At 38.1% G+C, this 27,122-nt stretch overlaps 1 protein-coding gene across 2 annotated transcripts in view; it reads right to left on the reverse strand.

The window, feature by feature from the left end:
* LOC100888178 (putative uncharacterized protein DDB_G0277255) overlaps window positions 1-27,122 on the reverse strand; it is a 35,181-nt gene that overhangs the window by 2,258 nt on the left and 5,801 nt on the right. Inside the window, exons 2-3 of one of the 2 annotated variants that reach the window (XM_003728649.3) lie at window positions 15,223-15,572; window positions 4,296-4,413 (exon numbers count right to left, since the gene is read on the reverse strand). In XM_003728649.3, the coding sequence (XP_003728697.2) occupies window positions 4,296-4,413; window positions 15,223-15,553 (449 nt within the window). In that variant the 5' untranslated portion in view covers window positions 15,554-15,572. The other variant, XM_011684244.2, reaches the window with a different exon arrangement.

Below are 27,122 nucleotides of genomic sequence, written 5' to 3' on the forward strand. Positions count from 1 at the left end.
ACACAAGCCTGCCTCGACTGATGAATGGGTTTTAAAGAGAAGGTTTGGTATTGAAGATGAAAGACAGGGCCTAGTTTGTGAACTTTCTCCGGTGTTTTTTTTGTTTTTGTTTTTGATAGTATGAAATGTACCCTGAAAAGGATTGCTCTTCAAATGCCCAAACATTCCAAATATGACGGGAAATTCAGGCCACAATCGTGTAGTCCACTACACACGTTTCTGTGTGCAGTGCATAGAATTTTCCGTGAGATCGGGTCAGTTTCTTTTCATTTGGATTAATCCGACACTCACAGTACACATCAACTACTATACTGTACTAAATACTAGACAGTTTCTTTTACAATGGACTCGCATGTCCGGTACTAAACTTTATCTTTAAAACGCAGATGCAATTCTCTCTTATATACGAGTGAAAATGCATATTGAGAGGGGAAAATAAGACGGAATGCAACGATATGAAAAAGATTTGAAGGGGAATGATTGGTAAAATAAGAGATAATGACATAATGAGGGAGACAGTAAGGAGAAGGAAATGATAGAGGAAGAGAGAGAGGTAGAGTGGTGATTGAGAAAAGAGGTGAAAATGAAATTAGGTTACCATCTGCCCCATATGGTAAAGATGCAGATAATCTTTGTTGATCATATTCTGTTCGTGCAAAACATGTACAAAATATGCGACGCAAATGAGTGGAAAATGAATTACACTTTCCTTAATTGTGGGAAATGCGAACGTTTAATGACTACTGTCCATTCGAACCAGTACAGCAATTTCAAATTAAAAGTAGGAATGTGGTCTGAGAAATGGAGGACCTATTACTGCGCGAAAATCCACAGGTAAGAAAATAATCTTTGCTTTTTGAGAAGCTACGTGTAATATTTCAAAGTAGACAGGGAACTCAATCACGGAGGAAAAACAAGAGGAATTTGAAGATTATCTTTTAACTCTCATTTGCAGATCACCGACTCTGAGACAAAACACTGATAATATTATACAGGAGAAGTAAAATAAAAGACAGATCATTTTGTGAAATATATATCTTTTAGAGATGATTGTATAGTGAAAAATCTATCTTTTAGAGATGATTGTATAGTGAAAAATCTTTCTCTTTGAAGTGGGTATGGTGAAATATATACATGTTTTCAAGAGGATAATGGTTTTAATATATTATGTTTGTAAGATGAGTTTGTGCGGTTAAAACCAGAAGAGATAGATATTTCGTTGTGGTCTTTAAGTATGTCAAGTATACCTCCTTACACTGTGGAGCGTGTATCAGTGGCAGTGTCGTGTAGTATGTTCTCGTATCCTGGCTCTCTCCAAGTCCCTCGCCCTGGCGTTTTTTAGAATGAAAACTGTTTATGCTAATCATCAGAAGAGCAGTGCTCTTGGGAGGTATTCCAGCTTTTACGTTTTATGGCTCTCTTTCTCTCTCTGTCCCTTCTCTTCACCTCTCTCCTTCTCTGTCTACATCACTATCATCTCTCTTTCATTCGGGGCCTCTCTCTCTCTCTCTCTCTCTCTCTCTCTCTCTCTCTTTCTTTAAAATTTGCATGTGCGCCCCGTCACGAAAACGATTTAAAAATTCCACCTCAGGAAATTCTCACAACCTCCCCTCCTTTTCTCTCTCTCTCTTTCTCTACCTAAAACGTGTGTTCAAAATGTCACCTTACGATATACTATTTCCTCTCTCCCTCTGTATCCCTTTTTCTCTTTCTCTATCTCCCACTGCTCTCTTTCTTACACCACCAACTTCTTCCTCCCGTTCAGGGTCTTTTCACATTTTCTCTCTCGCTTGATTTCGCATCTCCTCATGCTCCGTTTTTTCTCCACGCCGAACCTCTCCTATCATAATCTTGACCAACAAAATGTGGCTCGCATCATGCACTATTGATCCCATCCCTCCCTTCTACATCTTCTTCCATCTTAATATGTTGTCTGTCTCCCAACTTCCATCCATCTTCATCCCGTGGTCCCTGTGTAGAAAAAGAATTAGAGCTCTTCCGAGAATGCTATCTACTCAATCATGGATAATTTGTTTGTCTGCTTGTGTCTATAAGTAAATCTGGATTTTTTTTCCCCATCTATTTTTTTTCTTTTTATCACATACGAAATATCTTATGCTATTTTTTATATTTTCCTCCATTTGCTCATAATTACTACTTCCAAGTTCCGAAACCTTCTCTTTATTTCTCTTTCTCTGTCTCTTTTTCCAATTTTTATTTATGTACAAACTCCAAAATGATTTGCTACCAGTAACGTTTTATGACAGTTTTCATTTGAACTCCTTTAATACAAGGAAAAAAAGACTTCCATCTACCAAAATTCACTAACTCATTTTTGCAAAATAAATCAATTAGATATCAAGGTCCTCACAAATGGAACTCCATGTCAAGTTATTTAAAGGGTATTAAGAACCACAACGCATTTAAACTTAAACTGAAAAGAACAATACTTTCCACTTATTGATATATTGAAATACATAATTGATTCATATATTTTGTTAGCATGTAACATTATTATTGTATTGTATTGTATTGTATTGTATTGTATCATATTTCATCGTATTGTATTTTATAGTATCTGTATGTTTTTATGTTTGGGGTTGCTTGTTTACAAGTTTTTAACTTATTTTAGCAATCCCGGTATTTATAATGATTTCATTTGTAATGATTTCATTTTGATGTTTTTATCTTTTGCCGAATAAATGTGAATTTGAATTAATTTATTTCTGTCTCTGTCTCTCCATTTCTCAGCCCAGGCTCACCATTCACTTTTCAAACCTCTTATTTCCGCTCCCCCCCCCCCCCCCCCCTCTCTCTCTCTCTCTCTCTCTCTCTCTCTCTCTCTCTCTCCCTCTTCTCTCTCTTTCTCTCTCTCTTTAATTCTATTCCCCAATGTTCCCTTTCACTGCACGCTTTGCTGCCTTTGCACTCGAGTGACTCATCCCAAGATCCCATTAAACACGAAGACGAACACAACGGTCGAAGAACGCAAAATAAAAGAGGTCGATGCCTGGGACTGAAATGGGAAGATGGTGTGTGGGTCATGACAGAGCAGAGGCGTAGGTAAATGTGCAAGGGGGGAACTTGTCCTCAATCAAAATATTGAGAACAAATATTGGAGCAAAAAGGGGGATGGGTCAAAGGACGAGAAAGGCGATGATAGGACCCCTCCTGTATACCCTTTTTCGGTGTTTTTTCTTCTTCTTTGCATTTCATTTACAGAGTGAGACCGGGACTATGCACCCCCCCCCCCTCCTCATGATGCCTGCACCCCTCATCGGCCGGAGCCACACTACGCCAACGTGACAGAGCACTTCTCTGAGTGGGGCAAGCCAGTATCCTTGGCTAATTTTGACCAAGGATGGGATGACGAGAAACACGTCTCTGCATCTCCTCTTTGAAATAGTATTAGTGTGATGAAGAGCAATGCATTGGTACATACCGTGTTGCATATTAAGATGTTCACATCTTGCAAATATATCTTTTGTAAACCTGCTCAAAATTTATTTAAAATCATATTTTATTGTTAAATGATATGTTACAAATTTCCAAATTTTGAAAAAAGAGGGGAAATATTAGAAGCTACTAGAACTTAGAAGCCTATTTTGTTTTGTGTATCACTGTCTCCGAGGCTATCGTCTGAAGCATAGATGCAGTCTCTACTACTTTTCTATATTTCACTGGTTCACCGTACATCAAGTACCACTACTGATTGCTCCTAAAGTGATTATCCTGTTTTGGGTGTAATGACGAAAGTGATGAAGCCGCAAAGATGACTGACCCTCGTCTGCTCCTAATGGAGATTATGGTCATGCATGGTGCAGTTTCAATAATAAGCCGGTGATAGCATTCTATTTTTCAGATTCTTGCTCCTAGTTATATAATACTAATACTAATATTCGGCTTTTATATAGCGCTTGTATGTCTCTAAGCGCTTTTTCAAATATACTATTACCCCGGTCATTGGATTCAGTGCTTGCCCGCATACACTGTGTGCACAATCTCCACTCCCTTGGGAGCATTCCAGCCAGGCGTTACTTGACGCTCAATAACTGCTAGGACTGAAATACCATGTGATTGCTCCAAACATCGTGCAATTCAATAATGCTACTCCCGGTGCTACTCATAAGAATATTTGGCAATCGTCACCCCAAGTAAGAAGAATGAACGTATCTAAATTTTCAAATATGATCGTACATTTCAATTCCTTTCACAATTTATATTAAGGTCGGAAGATGCAGTTGCCCTGTAAAGTTATCCCTCGAAGCTTTAGTAAGACGCACTTATTTACTGACCTGTTTGATTGCTTTCTTTCTCTGCCCTTATAGATGAGGAATATGAAGAGAGTGAAGAGAAGGAGAAGAACACAAGCACCACCAGATGATGACGTCGCTATTAGCATCAGACGACTGTCTGTAAAAACAAGTGAAATAAGAGACTTTTAATTGCCAAAATACATGCTGTTTTGGGCTCTGTACGACATAATTATGCTCGGACGGCAGTTGCTCCGCGACCGGTTTCCTCCATCAACCAAATTATTTCCCAAACTTTAACCCGAAGCCAAATACTACACCTTAACCTAACGAAATAAAAAACATACCCAAACCCAAATGTACGTAATATGTGGAACATGTCTCGATTTACCCGACACTATAAACTATATGCTAATATGAAATGTATGTTTACTTACAACTTTCGACTACAGCCCATGAGACCGGTAATGTTGGTCTTCCGGGCTTTCTGACGAAAGGTTCTCTAATGTTATTTATGCAACATGAATGATACGATTATAATTATATGCCTCAAACTATTTAATCAAAAAAATATCAAACATGGTGTTGGGCTCTCCACCTTTTATCCCCACGGGATAGTGATGCCATTGCATATTAATGACGTTGAGGATTAAGTAGCGACTATGTCAATTTCCATTAAAAATCAATCGCTCATAAAGCCACATTATCACGTTGCCTTTTAAATTCATAACGTGATCATTATCGTCAATATCATCTTTCTACAAGCAACGGTGTTCATCACTTTTAGAATATCAGCAAAAATCACAATGCTCTGAGTCACGGTGTGCGTGAGGAGGCAATTTGAGGGTATAATCTGTATTTACCACATCTAAACTTTGTATAAGTGTAGTATGCACTTGTTTTGGTGTTATTCGTGAAAACAAGTAAATTTTTAAATCTCCATATCCAGTGGCGGATCCTGGAGGGGGGGGGGGGGCGGGGGCAATTCCGAGAAATCTCCGATGAGCCGAAAACAAATCGATCGCATTTTTTTCACTCAAGAAATCAACGTAAGACAATTTCATAATCATGCATGATCTTCAAAGGCAATACGGTATTGATATTAACTTCTCGGAGGATTTTTGTGATAATTGGGGATAATTTGTGTACTTTATTTGTTCTTAAAATGATCTGGTTACTTTGTCTCAGATTCTGAAACAAAGTTCTGGATTTAGCTCATGCTGCAATGATAATTATAAACCTTTAGGTCAGTCAGGAACACCAATGACTTTTACAAGCCGATAGCCTGTCTGATTATCAAGATATTTAAGATTGGAATTACAAATTTTGAAAACCGTTTGCCAAACGGTTTTCATAACACTACAGTCTATTGAGGAAAACGAGTATGGTAAAACCGGTCACTCAAAGATTTTTACTTTTTTGAGGCACTTCTTGATCATTTTGAAGCGCTTTTTTTTTGGGGGGGGGGGCTTCAATATTACACCATATCACAGACACTGATAACACATAGGGCCGTGTATCTCAGATTTAACATTATTAAACGATCCCTTTAAGGTATTCCAGATTATTTTTTATCATAGGGGCAAAAGCCCGCATGCCCCTGGATCGGCCAATATTATTGTCAAGTAAATTGCAACTCAAGTTAAACACGTTATGAATTATGGGATCAAAAGATGTCGTCAAATTTGACCTCCGAGTTTATGACCATCGTAAGGTCTTGCAGTAGAAATAGTGTTATGCGTTCTGCATCGTGGTCTCAAACTAGCATGCGACGAACGGATAAGTTTTAAACACGATGTATAGCTTGTCTGGCAAAGAACTAAAATTCTATTAATTGTTAATCAACATAATTATCATGCACTAACACACAAAGAATGGTATCTATAATTCCTTTGCAACGGACGAGTATTATCGTTTATAATCATCATAACTGTTACAACTAGTGGCAAATTCAAATAGTAAGTGAGTTATGCATGTTTGAAGTATAAGATCACTACATTCATGCAAATCGCAAATTGCCAATTTGGTCAGTGGATTGTGACGTAGTCATGGGACAAATCTCTCGTTTGTGGTGTAAAAAATGTAATTTATTTCTCTTTTTCTCTTAAGTGTCTTCTTCCTTGGGGCACTACTCAAAATATAATATTGATAGCACATTATAAAAGGTCCTTAAAAAAGAAAAGAACCTTCTGAATCACACATTTAGGAAAAATGACATTTTAATAATTTACGTGTGTTAAAATAAATGGGAAAGTAATCAGGCACTTCGTCACAATGACGTTTCCGATTCAGCCAATTTGATCATAAGAATCATGCACTAAGAAAATTAGAAATAGATATCCACATCTCTACGACATCATGTGCAATTTAGCATTATTGCGCTCTTGATTCTTATAAATAAACCTTCAATGAAATAAAATTAACTCGACTGGTTCTTCTTGTTTTTCTTTCCCCATCTACTCATTAACAACAACGGATTAAGAGATACAATAACTTTGTTAGAGTTAACCTTCAAGACTTCCAATAGTTTCCCATGAATTGGGATGTTCATTGACACTCTTTATCATAACATAAGAATCGCGCTCTAGTAAAGCGACAGGTTTTCCTTATTTTTCTTGTGAACATTTTCCCATTTACTCAATGACATTGTGAGCTGCAATGACAATGTAAGATTTAACCTTCAGGACCTCACTTATTTCACACTGACGACTCTTGTTTGTCATGTGGTAGCTTCAAGGGGGTGTGATTCAAGAGTCAGACTCAGATCGATTTTGAGAGCATCACCCCTAGATTCATCACTGGCGGGTCCAGGGGGTCCAGGGGGTACATGGGGTACGTGTCTCTTTCCCTGCTCAAAAAGAAGGAGGTGTAGGGGGGGGGGGGGCTGATAAACTTTATGTTGTTGCTTGTCCGAGACTTTTTGTAGCCAAATTTGCCGCACACCCCAAAAACCCCCTTTTCTTCCTCGTCAGAGAATTTTCGGATTGTGCCTCCCCCCCCCCCCCCCCTCCTCCTCTCCCTGAGAATCCTGGATCTGTCACTGGGTTCATTACCACAATCCAGGGTTGCGAGGGAGATGATTTCTCACTAGTTGAACCTTTGGAACGATTTGAGCTTCTAAATTTAGAGACCCTTGACAGAAGGTTAGGAATCATCACCACCGCCATGTGTGTATGGGCAGACCATTAGATTGAAGGTTGGGAGAGTATCGGGAAGCAAACAGAAGGGTCGATTAAAGCCCCACTGTCCTACTTGTAGCTACTTGCTCCCTCTATATAGAAAACTTCCCCAATCGGTGCCTGTTCATCCCCCAGGATCCACTTTTTCTTAAGTTAGTTGAGAGCTGAGTTAATGAGATAGTCACCTGTCAGTGACCTCGCTGTGTGGTCAAATCCCTTCTGGCCCAGTAGTATTGACGGTCTTTAAGGGTGCAGGAGATTTGTAAGGTGCAAAGGAGTTACGTCAAAAGCATGCTACAAACATGATTTTGTTACCTGTAACGGGTATACACAACGGTTTTGTACATTACACTGCCTACGAATATGTAACAATATGTATAAAGATAAATATCTATTAAATTATATATATTAGACGTGTCGAAGTACCAGAATTTCCTTTCAACTTTCCAAAAGGGTTAAAATTCCGAACATAATATGTCGGCCGGGTATTCAGTGTACGTCCTGCCATTTTATTCCTCCAAAACGTTCTTACCCTGACAAAAACGGGAATGGCACGTATTTACCTTTATCGGGCTAAAATTGTTTATGTAAATGATCAGCTCATCGCTAACGTCATGACTGGTAACATGATTGTCTGCACAATCTGTAATATTAACGTCTAACATCCTTGTTTTTCTTATCATCCAGTGATGTTTTTGGCAGTTTTGCGTGGTCGTGTGCTGCGGCGGGGGAGTGGGTAATTATCAAGAGGCAACGTTCTTGACGCATTTACATTTTTAGTGGCAGATTCAGGATTCTGTGGTGGTTTGGGGGGGGGGGGGGCAACAGTCCGGAAAATTATTAGGAGCTTTCCTAATTTTTTGCTACTGATTCACTTGCACTTTGGAGTCTAAAATAGAATTGCTGCGGGGAGGGGTGATTTTTTAGGGAAACATTTATTTTTTTGGGGTACCAAATGTGTACATAGAGGGTATGCCTGGAGGTTTGATATTGCTGGGGCCAGTGCCTCCATCTGTATCCGCCATTTCCATTGATGTTCTTGGCAGATAATGTGTGAGAGAGTAGGAAGGGGGAGTGAGAAATTAACGTGAGAATTTCTAGATGTTTTGTTGTTTTTGGCAGTTACATGTTGATGTATATAGATGATCATGGTGGGCTGCGGGGGAGAGGGAAATTAACATGAAGAAAACTAGTGTCGGCCAATTTGTCGATGTTTATGGCAGCTACGTGTGATGGTTTAATCTGTGGGGAGCGGGAACTTTAAATGATACCACCTTATTGTGTCCAATGTCCAATGATTTTCTTAGCAGTTATGTGTAATACTAATAGTATGCTCTGCGGAGTGTTAAAGGTAAAGACCAGTTATGGTCATGCGATTGCATTGTGAAAGAAACGTTGTGGAATCGATCAGAGAAGGTTGATCATCTAGCATCTAGCATCTGCAAGGTTCTGGAATCATCAAAATGATAAGAAATTTGGCCCATTCTTCGTAAAGTTACAAGCACTATACACAGAAATATGTATATGGGACTACCCTATATCTCTCACAGACCATGAGAGAAACAAATTTACCAAATATATGAATTAGTAGGCGGTTTCCCGGCAAATTTTGTATCATCATGTATTAGTCAAAACATATTCTTTCACATGATTGGTATTAAGAGCTTCCATTTCATTTTTTGAAATTGGGGCATTTCCAATACTGGTCTTTACCTTTAAACTAACGTGAAAATCGAGGGGAGACAAACTTGTTGATGTTTTGCTAATTTTTATTAATGTTGTTAGTAGTTATTTGACAGTGTGCTGTAGGGAAATAAGAAAATTACCGTGAGAAGGGAGACACATTTCTTGATGAGTTGTTAACTTCTAATGATGTTCTCAAACACATTCATGCATGATCACATGATTATAGTCTGCTGTGGTGGTGGAAATTAAAATGACATTATAAGGGGGTAAAATGTTTAGCTAGTTCCCATCATGCGTGATATTAGATAATCAAAATGAGAAGGTAAGGGCGGCAATTTGTTTCTATTTTGTTATTTTCCACTGATGTTTTGGGTTTTTTATCAGTGATAGTGTTACACGGGAGGGTTGAGGGGGTGGGAGGGGGTGGGAGGGGGAATGGACATCAGAATGGAAGGGGGCAACCTCCCCGGTGTTTACTTATTTTACATTAATGTTCTTGGCACGTATGTGTGAAAGTGCGCTGCGGGGGAGTGGAAAATTAATATATGGAGGGAGACAAGTTTTCTTGACGTAATATCATTTATCTTCATCAAATCATCCACATGTTGGGCACTCTATGTCGCCCATAAAACGATGTTCACACCAAGTACATAGTACTTAAACCAGGGTTTTACTCTTGTATTGATTCACCCGAAAGGCTAAATAAACAAAACGTTTTCACACCTGAAGGGTAACACTAACCTAAATATTTGTCCGTAGGGATCTGCGCAATGCATATTTTTGATGAAAGAAAAAAGACCCAATCGTGTGTTATGTTTTAATTATGCTGCACGAGATAAGCATTAACATTATTTTCAGGATGGCAATATCCAGTGGCGTATTGAGACATTGGATTTGGGAGGGGTAAACATTTGAGATTTCTGTGATTCAAATGGTTCAGCTTTGAAATCACTATTTGAGGAGCCCTCGTTTGCTTGCATTACGGGGGGGGGGCGCCCAAGCACACTTATTTTGATGAGAAACGAATAGGAAACTGCTGCGATGACTGGTTTGAAACTTGAGAATTGATCACAGAGCAAATTCCTTTTTGTGCAGTTTCCCTTTTTCTGGTTGTCGAAAGTCTGGAGGGGCAAATTACCCCTATACCTCCTTCTTCAGATGCGCTAGTCGCAATATCTATCATCACCTTTAAAAACAGGAAAATGGCGGCTAACTCTCAGTACAGGGTTAGTAATGTTGAACGTTTCGTTTGTATGCACTGTCACCTACTAGCTCGTGTAAGATGGTTGAATAATGGCCTTCTTCGTATCCATTTTCGCCATTAAATCGAATTATATCGAATCGAATTAGGGGGCTCATGCCCTTGACATTATATTACAATGCTCGACAACTAGCGTATGTGAAGGGTGGGCAAAAGGGGCATTTTCCCTCTCCCGACAGTTTACCGACCATGAAATCATAAATGCAGCCATATTTTATAGGTGATCAATATATTGCAATGGAAAGACTGTTCTGTGCGACTCTCTTTTATTTTGTAGCCCCTCCCGAGGTCAAGGTCTGGATACGCCACGGAAGCTCGACCATTATGGGCTCAGGCAGAAGTCATTATCAACTCAGCCCTATATGCATCAAGGTTCCCCTTTATTTAGTAAGCAATTTTCATGCATAATTTCTCATAAAATCAATTATTTCTAATCGATTGTGATTATTTCCCCGATGGGTAAAACAAATATTGTATTCGTCGTTCTTTATTAAGCATGATCTTGTACGTATTTATTTGTACGTTTTTGATGAATACATTTTTGAAAAGCGACCTGTTTTTATATCTTATGTCACCACTTTTCTTTAAAACACAATAGAGTTTGGAAATATTTCTATTACTTGTTTACCACGTGTGTTATGTTTCCAGTCGAGACACACTAAATAGCAGATTAAACACCTGACATTGACTTAACTCGACCGGGTTCTGTTTAAAAAGAATTGAAAATTTAATTTATCGAGGATCATCATGTTCAGATGAGGTATACAGCCAAAGGAATATTAAGCAATTATAAACGTAGACAGTTTAGAATGAAAAGACATAAAGCTACATATTTTGTTAAAGTTCTGGAAATCCACTAACGAGATACACAGAGTTCAATATAACAGCCAGAATTAATCACAAAAATGAATTAATTTAACAAAATTCTTCCCCAATACAACTTTCCAGATGCTACTCCTATCACAGGGCTGCTTTCCCCATTTGCCGAAGCTAATTATACCATCTTTCGTCCCAAGTAGGCAAAACAATTAAGGGATGAGCTACACTTTGCAACTCGCGTAAGCAATAATCGAGCGAGACTGCATGTTGCTCTTAGCAACCAAATTGATTCGTCTCTCTCACTCACTCACTCTCTCTCTCTCTCTCTCTCTCTCTCTCTCTCTCTCTCTCTCTCTCTCCTTCTCCTCCTCCTCCTCCTGCAACCAGTGGCAACAGATCCCTAGAGCGTCGAAGATGGATCCCATAAATGTCAATATTTTGACAACTTTTGCTTTCAAACAATATTAATTTCCAGCCCGAAAAGGGTTGCGCTACGTTCAGTTGATCCTTATAAATCTTGGAGGGGGAGAAGATGAAAATTTGTTGCGTAGGTGGTGGCATTAATCTCCATTAGTTATGGACTATATTCGAAATCTATGCAGTTTCTATTCATCATACAATGTATTCTTGTAAACTAACTATTGTTCGATATGCGAAAGAATACCTCGTACTTGCCCGCTTTAGCAATTATGTTTAAGGTATAGCTTAAACCTAGAACCCAACCTTGAATATAAGGGGTTTTTAAGCAAACATTACGAATGAAAACATGAATATTAACTTAAGTTAAGGTATAGTGTAATTGAAAGTGAAGAAATCTAACAGTGACACTATGATAAACATGTATATGTTCAACCCTCTTGACATGAACTGTAAAACAATGAAATAAAAGAAAGAATGATAAAAATTAAGGCGCTAACGCTGCATATCTTTTGAAATGGAATACTCACAGAAGCGATGTGACCGCCCCCATGTCTAATTGAACATCATTACTCATATCGGAAATATAGGTTTATGTCAAGATCAGCAGTGGATAGGGGGGGGGGGGGGGGGAGGTGGGCGTCCCTCCCCCAGCAAAATCGAATCTAGCATATCTTAAGTATTAAATAAAAATGAAGAATGTGCCCCCTTTACTTAGCCTCGGCAGGAATTTCATCCTCTTAGAATTGGGGAATACCTATTTGCTGGTCAGAGTATTTTGTTAAAAAGCACCTCAAAATGTGATGACCACACCCCTTTGAAAGTGTGTGTGTGTTTGTGTGTATTATGTGTGTCGTGTGTCTGTGTGTGTGCGTTTAAGAGTAATGCAGGGATTGTTATTATGCTACTGCACACATTGGAACGCTGATAGCATGGATGTTATGAAATCTCTCGGTAAGTGTGTTGACTCAAATTAATTTCGATCAATTTGTTTCGAACTAATTGGTCCATCATAAAAGAGAAATCCTATTACGTTGTAGCATGGATTATGATCATATTAAGGTAATCATCTTTTATTAGCAAATACACTCACATTTTAAGCCCTTTACTTGGTCGCCAATCAAGAGTCTTTTCCTGAATTCAAATTAATGATAAAATGGATTCAATACGTACTCGCAATGCATTAATAGTACGTGCAAGAGAATCGCATACTTCTGTTTGTTTTGTCCCGATTACGGGGTAAAAATATTCTTTCTTGAAAAAACAATGAATGTGGGATAGTTGGTGAACATTTATGAATACAATTACGAAATAAAATTTGTTTATGAATATTTCATTACAATCATGGTTGGTATCATTAATAACAAAACCCACCCTGATGAATTCTAAATTGGATTCCTAATATAAGAAGGGGGAGAAGCTAGTTTCGTCTGGTCGAGTTACACGATGTGAACTCTGTATAGAGTCGGGGCGGGAAAGCGGGGAAAGAAATCCTTGGTTTGGAGGCTTACGATTGAGAGGGAAAATGCAATCTGACGTTGCAATATAACGTTAATTTACACGAGGTTGTTTTTACAAATGAAAATGCAGGGTAGGCGTAGGGTTAGGAGAAAACAGATAAAGTCACTAGAAATCAGGTTCATTTGGTTATTTTGCTTGATTATATCTCGCTCACTGGATTATTACTATAATTAAATCCCAATCTTATGCGCGAATCTTCTGGCGCCGGTACGCAAGTACATGATGAATGGATTCCTAAGAGCCAATATTAAGAATTCATAAAGCATTTGGCAGCGGCTTAGTATAAAGCCAGAATTCCAAAAGATGTTGTTTACTGTGACGCGAATGGCATTTAGCAAATTTTCGTCTTAAGGTTTACAAAGCATTTTACCGTCCGAAGTGATTCGAAGCGATTTAATATTTATTTTCCATCAATAAATTATGAGAAAAGGATGATAAGAGGAAAAAGAAGACATCAGGAACGAAATGGGCATAACACTTTTAGGTCATGAAGGTGGAATAAATTACATGATAAAACTAAATTACCTATCTCCCTTTTGTTACTTCTATCTGAACAACCTGCAGTGATTTTTTTCTTTTCTTCATTAGATATCAAAAAAGTAAATGTGCAACACTTATGAAAATGAATATTTACTGCAACAGAAAATATTACATGCTTGCATACGAAATGTTGTATTGTGAACCTGAAAAGAGGGAAATTAATGGATGTAAGCGTGCAACTAAAAGGCTTGCCACAATGCATTAGGGGTACAAGAGCAGAGAGGAGGCGGGAAGAGGGTAGGAAAGAGGGAGAGGGGGGATAGAGCCGAAGGAGCAAAGATGAAAGGGTGGTGGGAAAGGAAAAGAGAGAGACAGGGGGAGCAGAAGTAGATAGGAATGGAGTAGGAAAGAGAAAAGAAAATTAGTTGCTTTAAAGTTTTTAAATTAAATGCATTAAAAATTGCATTAGGTAAACATCGCAAGAGATAACACGGATAGGGGGAGAGGGATAGAGGATACTGATGATGGAGAGGAAGTGTGGAGAGGGAGATGGAGAAGAAGAGAAAGGAGAAATGGTGAGAAAAAGACAGATATGAGTGGAGAGGGGGAATAGGAAACACACTAAGGATGGACATAGGTATTTGGATTTTTTTCATGCAGCAAGCATTGTGCAACAAATGCAATGAAAGGAAGAGACATTGATATATACCACCAACAACACCACGAGATGAATTGAGACCAGGTGATGCAGATGAATGAGGATGCGGTGCAGGAGAGGATCTTGAGGATACATGGATACCACCACTTGAGACGGACGAGGAGGAGGAGGAGACAGATGAAAACAACACTGAGGAAGGCAAAGATGTAATCCTACCCGAAGTACTTCTCCCGGATTTCACACTTGTAGTTGATGTTCTAGAATTTACATTTGAAGATGATTTTGTTACCATAGTAACATGATTAGTCCTTTGGGGCAATTTAGGAGTAACTGCCTCATTAGCTGTGAGGTTAGTGGAATCCGTATTTGTTACACTTTCTAATTTATTAGACGGATTGGATGTCGCGATTGTATTCGTAAGTGATATATTGGTTTGGGGGCTTGGATAGGGAGAATGATAGTGCGCTGATTGTGATTTCTTGTTCAGGGGTACTCTCTTTGTGGTACCTACTGCAAAGTCCCCACTGGGTGCATTTCTCGACCCATCTTTGGAATAATTATCCTTTCCATTTTCCACCAAATGTGACGTTTGATTAGGATTATTTATTGAGTCTAACCCTGTGCCCTGAACAACATGTAAACCCTCCGTCGTAGTCCTAACTGTGCTTTCAGAACCCAGACTCAAGGATTGGTCCTTATCCAACTGAGGACTCGTGAAACCCTCACTATCTGTGGTAACTGTGGGTTTCGCTGTCCTCAGAAATAAATAAGTTGTGTTCCTATTCACCATGGAGGTATCACTAAATGTCGGAAGACTTTTTGAGGTGGATTGCGATTGGGGTGTGGCACTTTTTGAGGTGGATTGCGATTGGGGTGTGGCACCTTTTGAGGTGGATTGCGATTGGGGTGTGGCACCTTTTGAGGTGGATTGCGATTGGGGTGTGGCACCTTTTAATGTGGACGCCGAATTTTCAGCAGCTTCCTGCGCGTGTTGCGTAACCGTCGTCACAGTTCTTAAAGACCACCCTGTACTTGTCGTTTCTCGGAGAGTGGTGGCGTTTGTTGTTTGAGTTGCAGAGGCTGTGCTAGATGATGTTTCTGATGCTGTGGTCATGCCAGTGGTCATCCCTCCAGTTGTGGGCAGTTCGGTCGGTGAGAAGTCCATAAAGGCGGGAAGGTTCACATCGAAGTCTGGTGATTCTTCTGCGCATGTGCATTTTTTAACTGTGTCGTTCGAACTAACCCATTGTGGATCGAGCAACCAGCAAGCCCTCAACATCTTGAGTTCAGCTCCACTCCTACACAGAAGAAATAAATACATAACATTGTTGCCGGTTAATTGGGGATACTAGATAATAATTATAATATTCGTCTGTTGAGAACAAGAAATGCGTTAACTAAATGTTAAAGTATATGGGTCAATGCCCTTATAGTAGCTCTCAGTAAACGTTTTATTATTTAGATTTAATTGACTGATTATGAAGATGGCCGTTTTTAATTAGCCATTTGAGAATTCGAAGTAATGTTTCGGCTTTTAAGGTATTTGTTTCTTTACTTTATGGTACCACATGACAGCATGGCAGACTGTCAGATGGACTCACAGTTGGTATTATTTAGATGAAAATGATGTTATTTCCATCTCCACTCCGTGCTCTAAAGATTAATTAAGACATAAGTAGCAAAATAGAAGTTGACGCAAATTAAAAAAAGCACGAATTCCAAGGAAATGTGAATATAATATCTCCTACAAAGTCTGACATTATTTTACGATGTAAGAGTGATCGAAGGGATATTCTTTTAATATTTCATGAACCAATAATGGATGATGCATGGGGGCGATTAGCTAGCTGCAGTCTGCAGATAATCCTGACTGCAAACAAGAGGGTGGCATGAAACAAAATATGATAGCCAACAGCCAATGCATGTTTCGTGTGTTTGGAGCCAGAAGGCAGTAAACTTGGTAAGGTAGATGAGTTAACACCCTTCTGGCTCTAAACACATACAAGGAAACCTGAAACAACGTCTTAACACATGATAAATCAACAATACACACCGGCCTACCCTTTTGTGCCTCTAATAACCTCTCTACTATATTCCATCTACCGTAAATGATTTAGTATATCACGCTTTAGTGTGAAAAATGTACTGCGATAAACTCTTGAACTTCATGCACGAGTTCATAGGAAGGGAATCTGAGATCATAATCCATTATTAATCATCAAGCTCTGGCTAATTTTTGACGAAATCTGTGACGAAAGAGGGCTTGTAGCCTTCTTTGACTTTCCTTTGCAGCAGCATACACATAACAATCCATGGCAACGGAAATAGAATTAGATGTTTCTTATCCACCGAACCCTCTCTCACAAGACGAATGAGTCATTTCTCTGAGCATTGAATCTCCGAGCTTGGCTTGACAAAATGTGTGCTTGAAAATAACTCGGGGAATGAGGGTACTTTGGTTAATGTTCCAATAAAAAAAAGGGAGATTCTAAAAGGTGAGCATGAAATGGAGATTGACAGTCCAATTTACGAAGCAGACGGCAAGATGTAGCCATTCTTTAAGAACGGTTTGTCACATTGGCATTTTCAAATACCGAGTGATGAAGGACGAAGATAAAATGTAGATGTGCTTCCTATTGCTTTGGGTATTCTGACGAGCAATGAAGAGAGAGAAAGAGAGAGAGAGGGTGAGAGAGAGAGAGAGAGAGAGAGAGGGGGTGTGAGAGAGAGAGAGGGAGAGATAGAGAGGGAGAGAGAGAGAGGGAGAGAGAGAGAGAGAGAGAGAGAGAGAGAGAGAGAGAATGCGTGCGAAGAGGGAAACATGAAGACAGTGAAAGACCTTGGGCAAGACAATAATATTTTTCAAAACCTTGTGTGAGTGATTGAAAATCAGAAGGATACGAAAACTCTAAAAATGACAAGACCGGGATGAATGTTCGCTTTTTTGTCAATCTCTTATTTGTGTCCTTATAAAAGATGCAGCTATTTGTAAATAGTAATACGTCATACATTGCTGATGGCGATATGCTTTTAACGGTGATCAGATTGAGTGGATTGATGTTTCAGTGGAGATGTCTTCAAACCTGCCTGGGACCTCTCTGGCTTTGTGAGAGGATACCCCAAGAGAGAAGGCACGGAATACACGTTTGATACATGGCTAATATTAGCATAATCTTCAAGATTATCTTCTTCACGTTGGGGTCGCATAAAGGGTAAAACGAGGTAATTCAATATAGAAAATATCTTTTGTTGAAGGACGAAAGCAAATCCCAATTCAATTCCGTGTTTATCGTTTACAATACTAACCGAAACGCGTCTTCTTTTTTCGTTACAAAAACATTATACATTTTCACAACTCTACAATTTATACATTATATATACATGTATAAGTGGAATGGTGAATCGTTACCATTAATAACAGGGAATTAGTATGTCAATCAAAAATTCAAGTTAGAACAGTTAGATTAGTCAGATATGGGTCACGGTGTGCGGAAAATGAGGGAAGGGTGTGCATGTGTGGGGGGGGGGGGGGATGTGGGGAGAGCGTGAATGTATGTTTTATGTTTAAAATTCATTAACATTTACAACTTAAATTATTTCATGTAATTACCATTTGAATTACAAAGGATTTATAATTTGTAGTTATTATCGATACTTAATCCAATATCATTTTCAAAATACATTTTATACATTATTTTATTTACAACAGCACCACGCTTGATCGAGTACTTGTTTGACGAGCAAGAGACTTGTACATTAGGTGTAATCGGTCTCTGTAATCTAAAGTTTGAATTTACAAATCTTATTCTAAGTGTAGCTTTTATCCATTTTTAATCCATGCTTCCTTTGCGACCTTTTAGGATTAATTTGACAAGTTCAGATACTATTTGTCATGACGTATAGTCACCTCTGCTGCAAGACTCTTGGCAAGGTGCGCTGCGCAATCCATATGGCAGTGGTCCAAACTCGTGCACTTTGAAATTAACACACATGACCATCCCATGGTTGCAACCAAGTAAACATCACCCAAAGTAAGCTTCTTCCCATAATCACCCTGTCAACTAATTTCGTAGTTCATTCTATTTACCATGATGACGAACATGTATACATTAAGGAATAGTATTAGCTGAAGGAATATTCAATGCGCATTTGAAGTCGGAGAAAGCAGTTAATTTGTTTACTTAAAAAAAAGGAACAATAAGTCTGCTTTTTCTTTTTAAAATCCATGTTGACCACAAACATCTGATTGATATTTCTAAAATTGATCTATAAAACACTATAACAATAAAACAAACAAAATTTATTTTATCACTGAATTTGTAGGCGAAATGCAGTCAGTGTGTCACTTTTAGTATTTCAAACCCATCTGTTAAATAACTTTTTTTTCAACAAAAACAAATTTACTACTTTGAGATTTAAATTTTTTAACATGACTGTAAACATGAAATGTTCATTAGACATACATTCATATCCTATCACATGATGTAAAAAAAAAAAAACTAAAACAAAACACCCTAGTACTATATACGGTTGAGTCTCATGCGGGTGCCACATTAAATCGAACAATTATTACTTCTCGAATTTAACAGGCACATGTGCACGTCTGTAGGGTTTAGCCTTTCTTATGTCAGGTCATGACTTTTACATGTCGTAGCTTTCTCTTCCCGTGAGCCTCTGCATCCCGCTCCCCCAGGATGCACTACGGGACGATGACTTCCGGATCCACCCGGTCTCCAGGTGATTCGGCTTGTCATCCGGATACCAGAAGATCCGGTTGGACACGTTCCCAAAATGAATATTTTGCTTTAACTACGTATTCGTTGGCACGCATCGGACTGCTTTATTTCCCACCGTATATAAAACGAATTTCATAATAAATGATATAAGTTCTGGTAATATTGCAGAGATAAACTAAACCTTCAATAGCATTGATTGTCCGACATAAGAGAAATTTTGATTAAAAATCTAGAATACTCTGGAGACTAAACTAAAATGGTGATATACACCATACCACACCAAGGGGGTGTTGAAAGCAGTTTTAAGGAGGTGTCATCTAATAACAGCTACAAGCAGGCATGTGATATGACTACTGGATATTTGAAATGCAGACTTTTCGCAAGATAGGTGTTGATATGAACTTTTATCGGACGGTGTGGGGGTATATTCATAGATACAGGAATGATCCTGAATGCTTAAGTGTCAGGAACTGATTCGTGATGAGCCCAATAGACATTATTACATAGTAATTACAAGTATAGGACTGTGCATGTTATACCGATGTAATAATAATATGAAATTGGTACTTGTTTTAAACACTATAATGTATGGACATCTTACATTTTCTAATAGTGCTTTTGAAATAATTTCAAGTATATTTGAATTATTGGCTAGAATCCTCAATCTGAAAAAATCAACCATCTGCATATCTAAAATAAATATCCGACAAAATAATATCTTCAAACTATTATGTTTTCTTCAATATGTCCGATGACCTTGAACATCTCCTGTCGCCTTGAAAACCTAGCCACTAATATCAGAAGTGTCTTACATACGGAATACTGTGTAAGAAGCTTTGAAAGCAATGTTCAGAGAAAAATTCAGATCTTTACATTAAATATGTCACCAAGTGTTAGATTGTATGCGAGGCAAACTCGTAATTGTGTGGTTAGATTGGCTTCATGGTAGTGTTGAATTCTACTGTAATATTCATATCTTGACCCGAGTCAATTTTTTAGAGGATGTGTGAAATTTGATAGCGTATAAATCTTTCACCCTCATCGGTTTATTAAACTTGGATTGAGATGATTTATGTATGAACTATACCACATGCTATGAATACTCAATTGGAGGGTAGACTGGTTTATATGAAACGTGGTCCTATAGATGATGGCAGGGGCGGCGCAAGAATATTTTGTTAGGGGAGGGGGCACATGTCTACAAAATACTGACGAACACATGATAAGGAGTTTGAAAATTTACTGAGGGTAGTCTACAAACAATAATTCTGAACAACAAGGGGGATGCTCTCAGATATATTATGGTAGAAAGTGGAAGTAGCACATACTTCAAAAATCTCCGACACCCCCTTATAGCTTTCGCCCCTTGATGGGACATCTGGCATGCAAGAATATCATAAATACGTAACATGTCCATATCAATAACTAACATATTACATGCAGGCCATGGGCCATGAGAAAGAGCTGAATTTTTGTTTGCTTTATGGTCTTAATCTTTCAACAGCACTTGGTTTGCCTTTTGGTGTGAATAACTCTGCAACGTTTAAAAGATAATTTAAGTTAGAAAGCAATTATCTAAATATTATTTTGAAGCTCTTTATAGATTTGAAACGAATAATATGATATATGTCATTCGACTCAAATGGTAACAGACGGTTTTACATGAAGTCAATTGTGTAAGCTAAGAAATACAATAAAAACTATGTGAGTCACATAGCTAAACATTATCAACGATTGATACAAATTGTACCCATGCACGGAGGAATGTTCTTCTTTCAAGTCATTATCTCTCAATCATGAGCACACATTTTTTCAGTCCAATCACTTCCGCCGCTTAGCAACAATGAATGCTCGTCGAAATATAATATTGTAGCAGCGAACAGTGATATCTAAATAATGGTAACCGCCAATGTAAAATGAGACCGTTTGATTCATGTCAAACTCCTTTTCTCTATCAATATTTATTGATACATTTGCTTTTTGAATTTAGTTCAGCTTTCTGTATCTCAACGTAGTGTTCAAGGCCACTCCATATTGTGATCGAAGTAAAGGGAAGATGTTTTGATGACACATCAATAATTTTACAAGAGCAGCTGCATCAATAAGTCTTGGTTGCTTCAATTATGTATGATCCCCACGCAGACGCCATTCATTCCATTTAAAATTCAAATGTTTCATTACTCACAGGACTGGATACATCGATCTTTTTACCCCTTGTACCCCCTCTCTCATCCTCTCTCACCCCCTCTATTCCTACTTGGTTTCTTGAAATGAAACAGTTTCAATGTCGTCGTCAAAATTCCCATGCAATTCTTCACAAGTGTAGAGTTTATATGCATCCAACAGTTGTGTATATTGTAAATTATTGAAAAGACTTTCGAAAAATCAACTTTTGTTACCTATTGACATTTGCGAACGGAATAAAAATATATTACATAATGCGAATATGATTTCTACATAGGCAATACAAAGGTGTGATGAAATTAGTTTATGCTTTGAAAGTTAATGGTTTACCATCTTTAACTAAATCGAGTAGAGTATATTTTAAAAATAGTGGATTAAGAGAGATTGTATTCACAAGCACAATATTCTGCGGTAAGATGAGTGCCTTCGGCGCATCCTCTATTGCCCCCCCCCCCCCCCCCCACCGAGAAAAACCTATAAATGCAAGTGAAAGAAAATCCAGTGTACATTCGGACCTAGCGACCTTTCACTTGACACATCGTACCAAACATCATCGCCCAGAAACCATCGTCTCTCAAGACTATTACCATCCGTACTTGCTACAACCTCAAAGGGCTTAGGCATACAGACAAACAAATACAAATCCAAATATGTCCGACAGTTTTACTCTATCACTGTAACACTATCACACTATGAAAAGGGATTTTGAATCTAAATTGGATTAGCATAAGGGGTGAGATGGGACCAATGATTTCGGACTCTAATATGCTCAACTTTCATAATTTGATGATTCCATTATGGGATTATAGCGATGATCTTACACCAGATAGGGCTAATCTAATCTCCGTTGGACTATTTTTACCCGCATCTGTCACCATGTATAATTCATAGTGCTGACTCTATGCATCAGCAGTCTCAAAATATCACTTATGCAGAATGCCTAATGATTTTTTTTTTGTGTGTAACTTATACAACTCGTCAAACTTCGTGATGTTTCAACAATATTATAGCATGAGCCCTAATCGTCTACAGAATCATTTTCTTTGAAATAAATTTATGTTTATATACCCTGATCTCAATTGTGTTGTAGTCTAGGCTGTTGCATGATCATAATATATCCCAAACTATTGTTGAATATTGTTATACTGCTATAGTGTAATGTTAGTGTAACCAATTCGTCAAACTTCGCGATGTTCCAACAGGATTGTATGAGATCTCAAAATACCATTTAGTAGTCGTGTGTCTCACTAATGATTTCGGATGTGTGAATAAAGCACTCGTCCACCGTTACGATGTCCAAAACGATATAACACGAGCACTAGCCTGCTTCCTGATTCTAAGTGAAACTGTTATATAGCCCTCCCCTCTTGTCTTTCCACGTATTCATTTACCTACTTTTGTCAGACAATTTGAAAAACAGATTAAGCTTGAAATTGTTTTCGAATGTTGAAAGAGGCAAACATTATTATTCTTTGCCTGATGAGAGACACCCGTCACACCCCAACCAGGGCATGTGAGTTTTAAAGTCTCACCTCCCTGCCCCAACTAAGTGATGAGCTCCTCTTCTCATAGCGTTCTTTGATATGTAAATTGATTTTCACAGAGAGGGGGAGATTTTAGATTTTGAGAAGAACCTTCTTCCTGGAGGACATGTGGAGATTGCCTCATATCAATTTACCCATGACCAGGAGCAATTCGAAAGCATTCATGAAACACGAGAAAGTGAAAAGCTAGAGACAGATCGATAAAACAAACAGAGGGATCATTAATAAGGGCAGAGTAAAGGAAACAGAGGAAATAAGAACAACAAAGAGGAAAGGGGTGAATGGGATAGATGAAGATGTAGAGAAGGGCGAGGTGGATAGATGGAATTAGAGAGGATACATAGAGAGAGAGAGAGAGAGAGAGAGAGAGAGAGAGAGAGAGAGAGAGAAGGAGAATGAGAGGGGGAGGGGCAATATTCAAATTGGGAAATTGCATCAGAAGCCCTTTGGTGTTCTGTATACATTATTAAATGTAAAATCGTATATCCAAATACTGGAATAAAGATCTTGTAGGCATACATGTGCATTATGATTTAGTAAAATCAAGTTTTCAAGCAATCTGTGCACTTAAAACCTACGTGCTCTGATTTATCTTATAGTCCTTCAGAATTATTTATATTTCTACTTTGCATCGTACATGGCCGTGGAACACTATTCCAAGGTTTGGATATATCAAACATTCACCAGTGGCGTATTTAGAAATTGATCACAAGGGGAAGGAGGATCGTCCTCATATGTATTCGGGGTAACATCGCGCATAAACCCAAACTGAAATATATTTTGATTTTTGTTTCTCCCCCCCCCCCCATGAGTCTTCTTCAAACTGGGGAGGGACATTCACTGAATACACCAAAGGACACGTATAAATATATCTAATTCAATGCAATTGAAGGGGTTTTATCAATGACAAATGGTCATTATAATCGTTAATAGTCAACATCTCTTTGTGACCACGACAACTCGATGTAAATAATGTGAGTGTCCTTTACTGCTCAGACCGCATTAAACAATCCGTTTCTTGGCTTCCAATAACCTATTCTAGATTTGGAAAAGAATGCTTGGTAGCCCTATAAAAATGTTTGTATAGACCTAATCAGCGAGGATACCCTATAACAGGTGACCTTAATTATTGTCAATGATAAAAACATTAATTGTTCCAAACTAGAGCATAGTGCTCGTCGCGAAATTCCGTGACCAGATTGTATACGGTAAACATTTACATCTATATCAGTACTTTTATCACGAGTGTGATTTAAACGTTAAAAGTGCAAGCATTGAAATGCGAGGCCCCATCTATTTGCATGTACAGCGTAGTATCAGCATTTATTTTGTATTAATGCCATCATAAGTGTGTGATAACGTGCACTTCGTCCATACTGACGCTTTATCAATTTATTACATCATTGGAGATGCAAAAAGAATATTTCAAAATAATTAAAAACGTAAATAAAATTCTGATAGAACTCTTGTTAAAATATGTTATTCGCACTTTACATTCCTGCATGGATCTGATTTTATATAACGTCAGGTCAAAAGAGAACCCCCCCCCCCCAAAAAAAAAGGGCATTGGAATTACCATTATTTCAGATATCTAACATTTGTTAAACAAAATAATATATATCCCAATCAATTCTACTTTCATCAAACATTGTGAATCGAAATATGACAGACTCCCTCGTAAACTAAATTTGTATGGATCATGATCTAGTTTAGTGTTAAAGACCAGTTAATGGGTACTACATATCAGCCAAACAATCATTCTGGCAGATGCCATATTTCTAGGGCAATGTAATTAAACGGTCCTCAAAAGTCTCAAGCATGTCGGGGAGAGCCCTTCCTTTTGAAATGTAACGCGAGGCTGTTTTTCATCAGAGAGATCAAAGATTTGTACCCAAGAAAAGTAAATCACGGTAAACTTAGTCTCAAGTTTAACGACCTTTCCAAAGTGAGTTGTCTATGAATGGTTAACAAACTGTCTTTCATGTCGTTTCTTCCATTGAGCAATAAAACGACCTGCCTTCTTTTCGCTGTATTTGCCAATAAAACACGTTATACAGAGTATCAAGCTGCCTACATATTGCCATACATTGCAATTTTACTAACATCGAGATGTGAGGATGAAGGTTGCTTAGAAATTTATCTGGAATAAGAAGGAAAACCCGACTCAACGTCGACTCTACATTGGCTCCAAAAAGACCGATTCTTAACCATTCAGGATAATGTATTTTTTGTTAATTCGGCCTGTTGTCGGTCTCATTGTTGTGAATGGGGTATGAATGACTCCTTCGTGACGACGACCAACATCATGCCAGAGAGAATAGCTGGGTCACAAACAGATCCTGTAGCTATCTGGGGCTATATCGATCGCTTTTCGAGGAACATCCTCAACATAGGAACGAACCACTGAGGTCGACACAATTAAATACTCATAAACAGATCTCTTTATAGAAACAAACCATCGATTGAATTAATGATATTGAAAAAGTTTTTTAATTTTTTTATTCAGTGTCTTCTTATAACTTGCGTATTTGATAACGCCTCGTTATTTTTGTAACCTATTTTACTCGAAAATAATTTTTGTCAAGGTCAATGCTAGCTTTGTTTTATTATCAGCTGTCTAGAATTCACATGACTTGTAGAGGTGACGTGATATCCAAGGAACGAGGGTTTGAATCCCAGCACGGTACTACCATCCTTTGGCAAGACATTAATCCTCATGTTCAACTCGCCACTCAGGTAGAAATGGGTACCTGACAATTATTGGGGCAATAATTTATTGGAGGGACCTCAGGAAGAACAGCAATTGTGCGGATGAGTCTTCATTGGGTAAACAATGTTCTAGTTATTGTTATACGTATTATTATTGTGACATGTTGACTCTGGGATGTGCGAACATGATTATGATAACATTCAACAGACCTCCAATGAAACGTGTACATAAATAAACTTGAACTTAAAGCCCCACTGTACTACTTGTAGCTACTTGCTCCCTCTATATAGAAAACTTCCCCAATCGGTGCCTGTTGATCCCCCGTGATCCTCTTTTCTTATGTTAATTGAGAGCTGAGTTGATGAGATAGCCACCTGTCAGTGACCTCGCTGGGTGGTCTAATCCCTCCTAGCCAAACTAGTACTGACGGCCTTTAAAGAATTCTTCGCTCAAGGATTCATAAACTGTTCACATAAAATGACGCATTAGAGAGGGATAGAAAATTCAAAATAACAGGTGAATGGGAAAATGATAACGGCATACGACAAAAGGGACATTACCTAGCATGGCAGAAGTTCGTATTACTATTGATGGAATATTGAATCGATTGCTGGTAGAGGATGAAAGAGATGGATAATAAAAACCCGGAAACATGACAGATAGATGTCAAAATCAGGACAAATGAACAAAGGTGACAGCAGCTGTCCTACCTTGAACTACACAAAGCACTGGCCGTTAGGAGTGCCATCATGCAAACAAACGAGAGCGAGATAATCATGTATAACCACACGCAGATAGTTTGTAGTTTACACTGCAATCTAGTTGACATGGATATAACTTGATCGCAAACACTTTCAAGAAATGAACGTTCAAGTTCAATTTCAATACCCTACTGTATCGCGTGAAGAAATCATGGTCACATTATGTAACATGTGTGTACATTTCAACAGGTGACGCACAAGGCTATTGAAACTCTTATGGTTTAGTTTTGGAAAGTCTGTGCGATCGTGCTTTTATGAGCTTTTATCATTCAACCCTATGAAATGCAAATAGGGTATTGTGATGCCTTTTCGCCCCATTGAATGTTCCTCTCATTATTGGTCGCCAAGTGGTCATTAATCTATTGGTTTGTTTCTACCCTTATTAGATTTCCGAATCCCTTCCAATTAACTGATGGGTCATTAATTTCTTTCTGCGAAATATATAGTTTGGACATTTACACACCAGGTTTAATGTCATAATAAAACTTTACATCACAAAGCAGGCACTTTATTTTTCAAGCAACCAGCATAATATTTGAAATTCTTCAAAAAAAGTAATCAAATACACATTGAAATCATACTGGTAATGAATGGCACACCTTTTGCTTTATATTATACTCACATGCTGTTCCAGTTTTTTTTTAAATTGACCGCTTTCTGGAAAATCAATGAAGATATCATAGTAATAATGATCTTATTACAAATAATAATGATGATGATGATAATAATAATTATATTAACACTAATGGTAATAATAAGAATAGTAATAAAAATAAAAAATACTATTACTACTACTAAGTACTACTACTAACATTAGTAGTATCGTTATTATTATTTAAAGGTAAAGACCAGTATGGTCATGCGATTGCATTGTGAAAGAAACGTTGTGGAATCGATCAGAAAAGATTGATCA

Source organism: Strongylocentrotus purpuratus, unplaced genomic scaffold (genome assembly GCF_000002235.5).
Source record: "Strongylocentrotus purpuratus isolate Spur 01 unplaced genomic scaffold, Spur_5.0 spur5_scaffold_6, whole genome shotgun sequence".
NCBI lineage: Eukaryota > Metazoa > Echinodermata > Echinoidea > Camarodonta > Strongylocentrotidae > Strongylocentrotus > Strongylocentrotus purpuratus.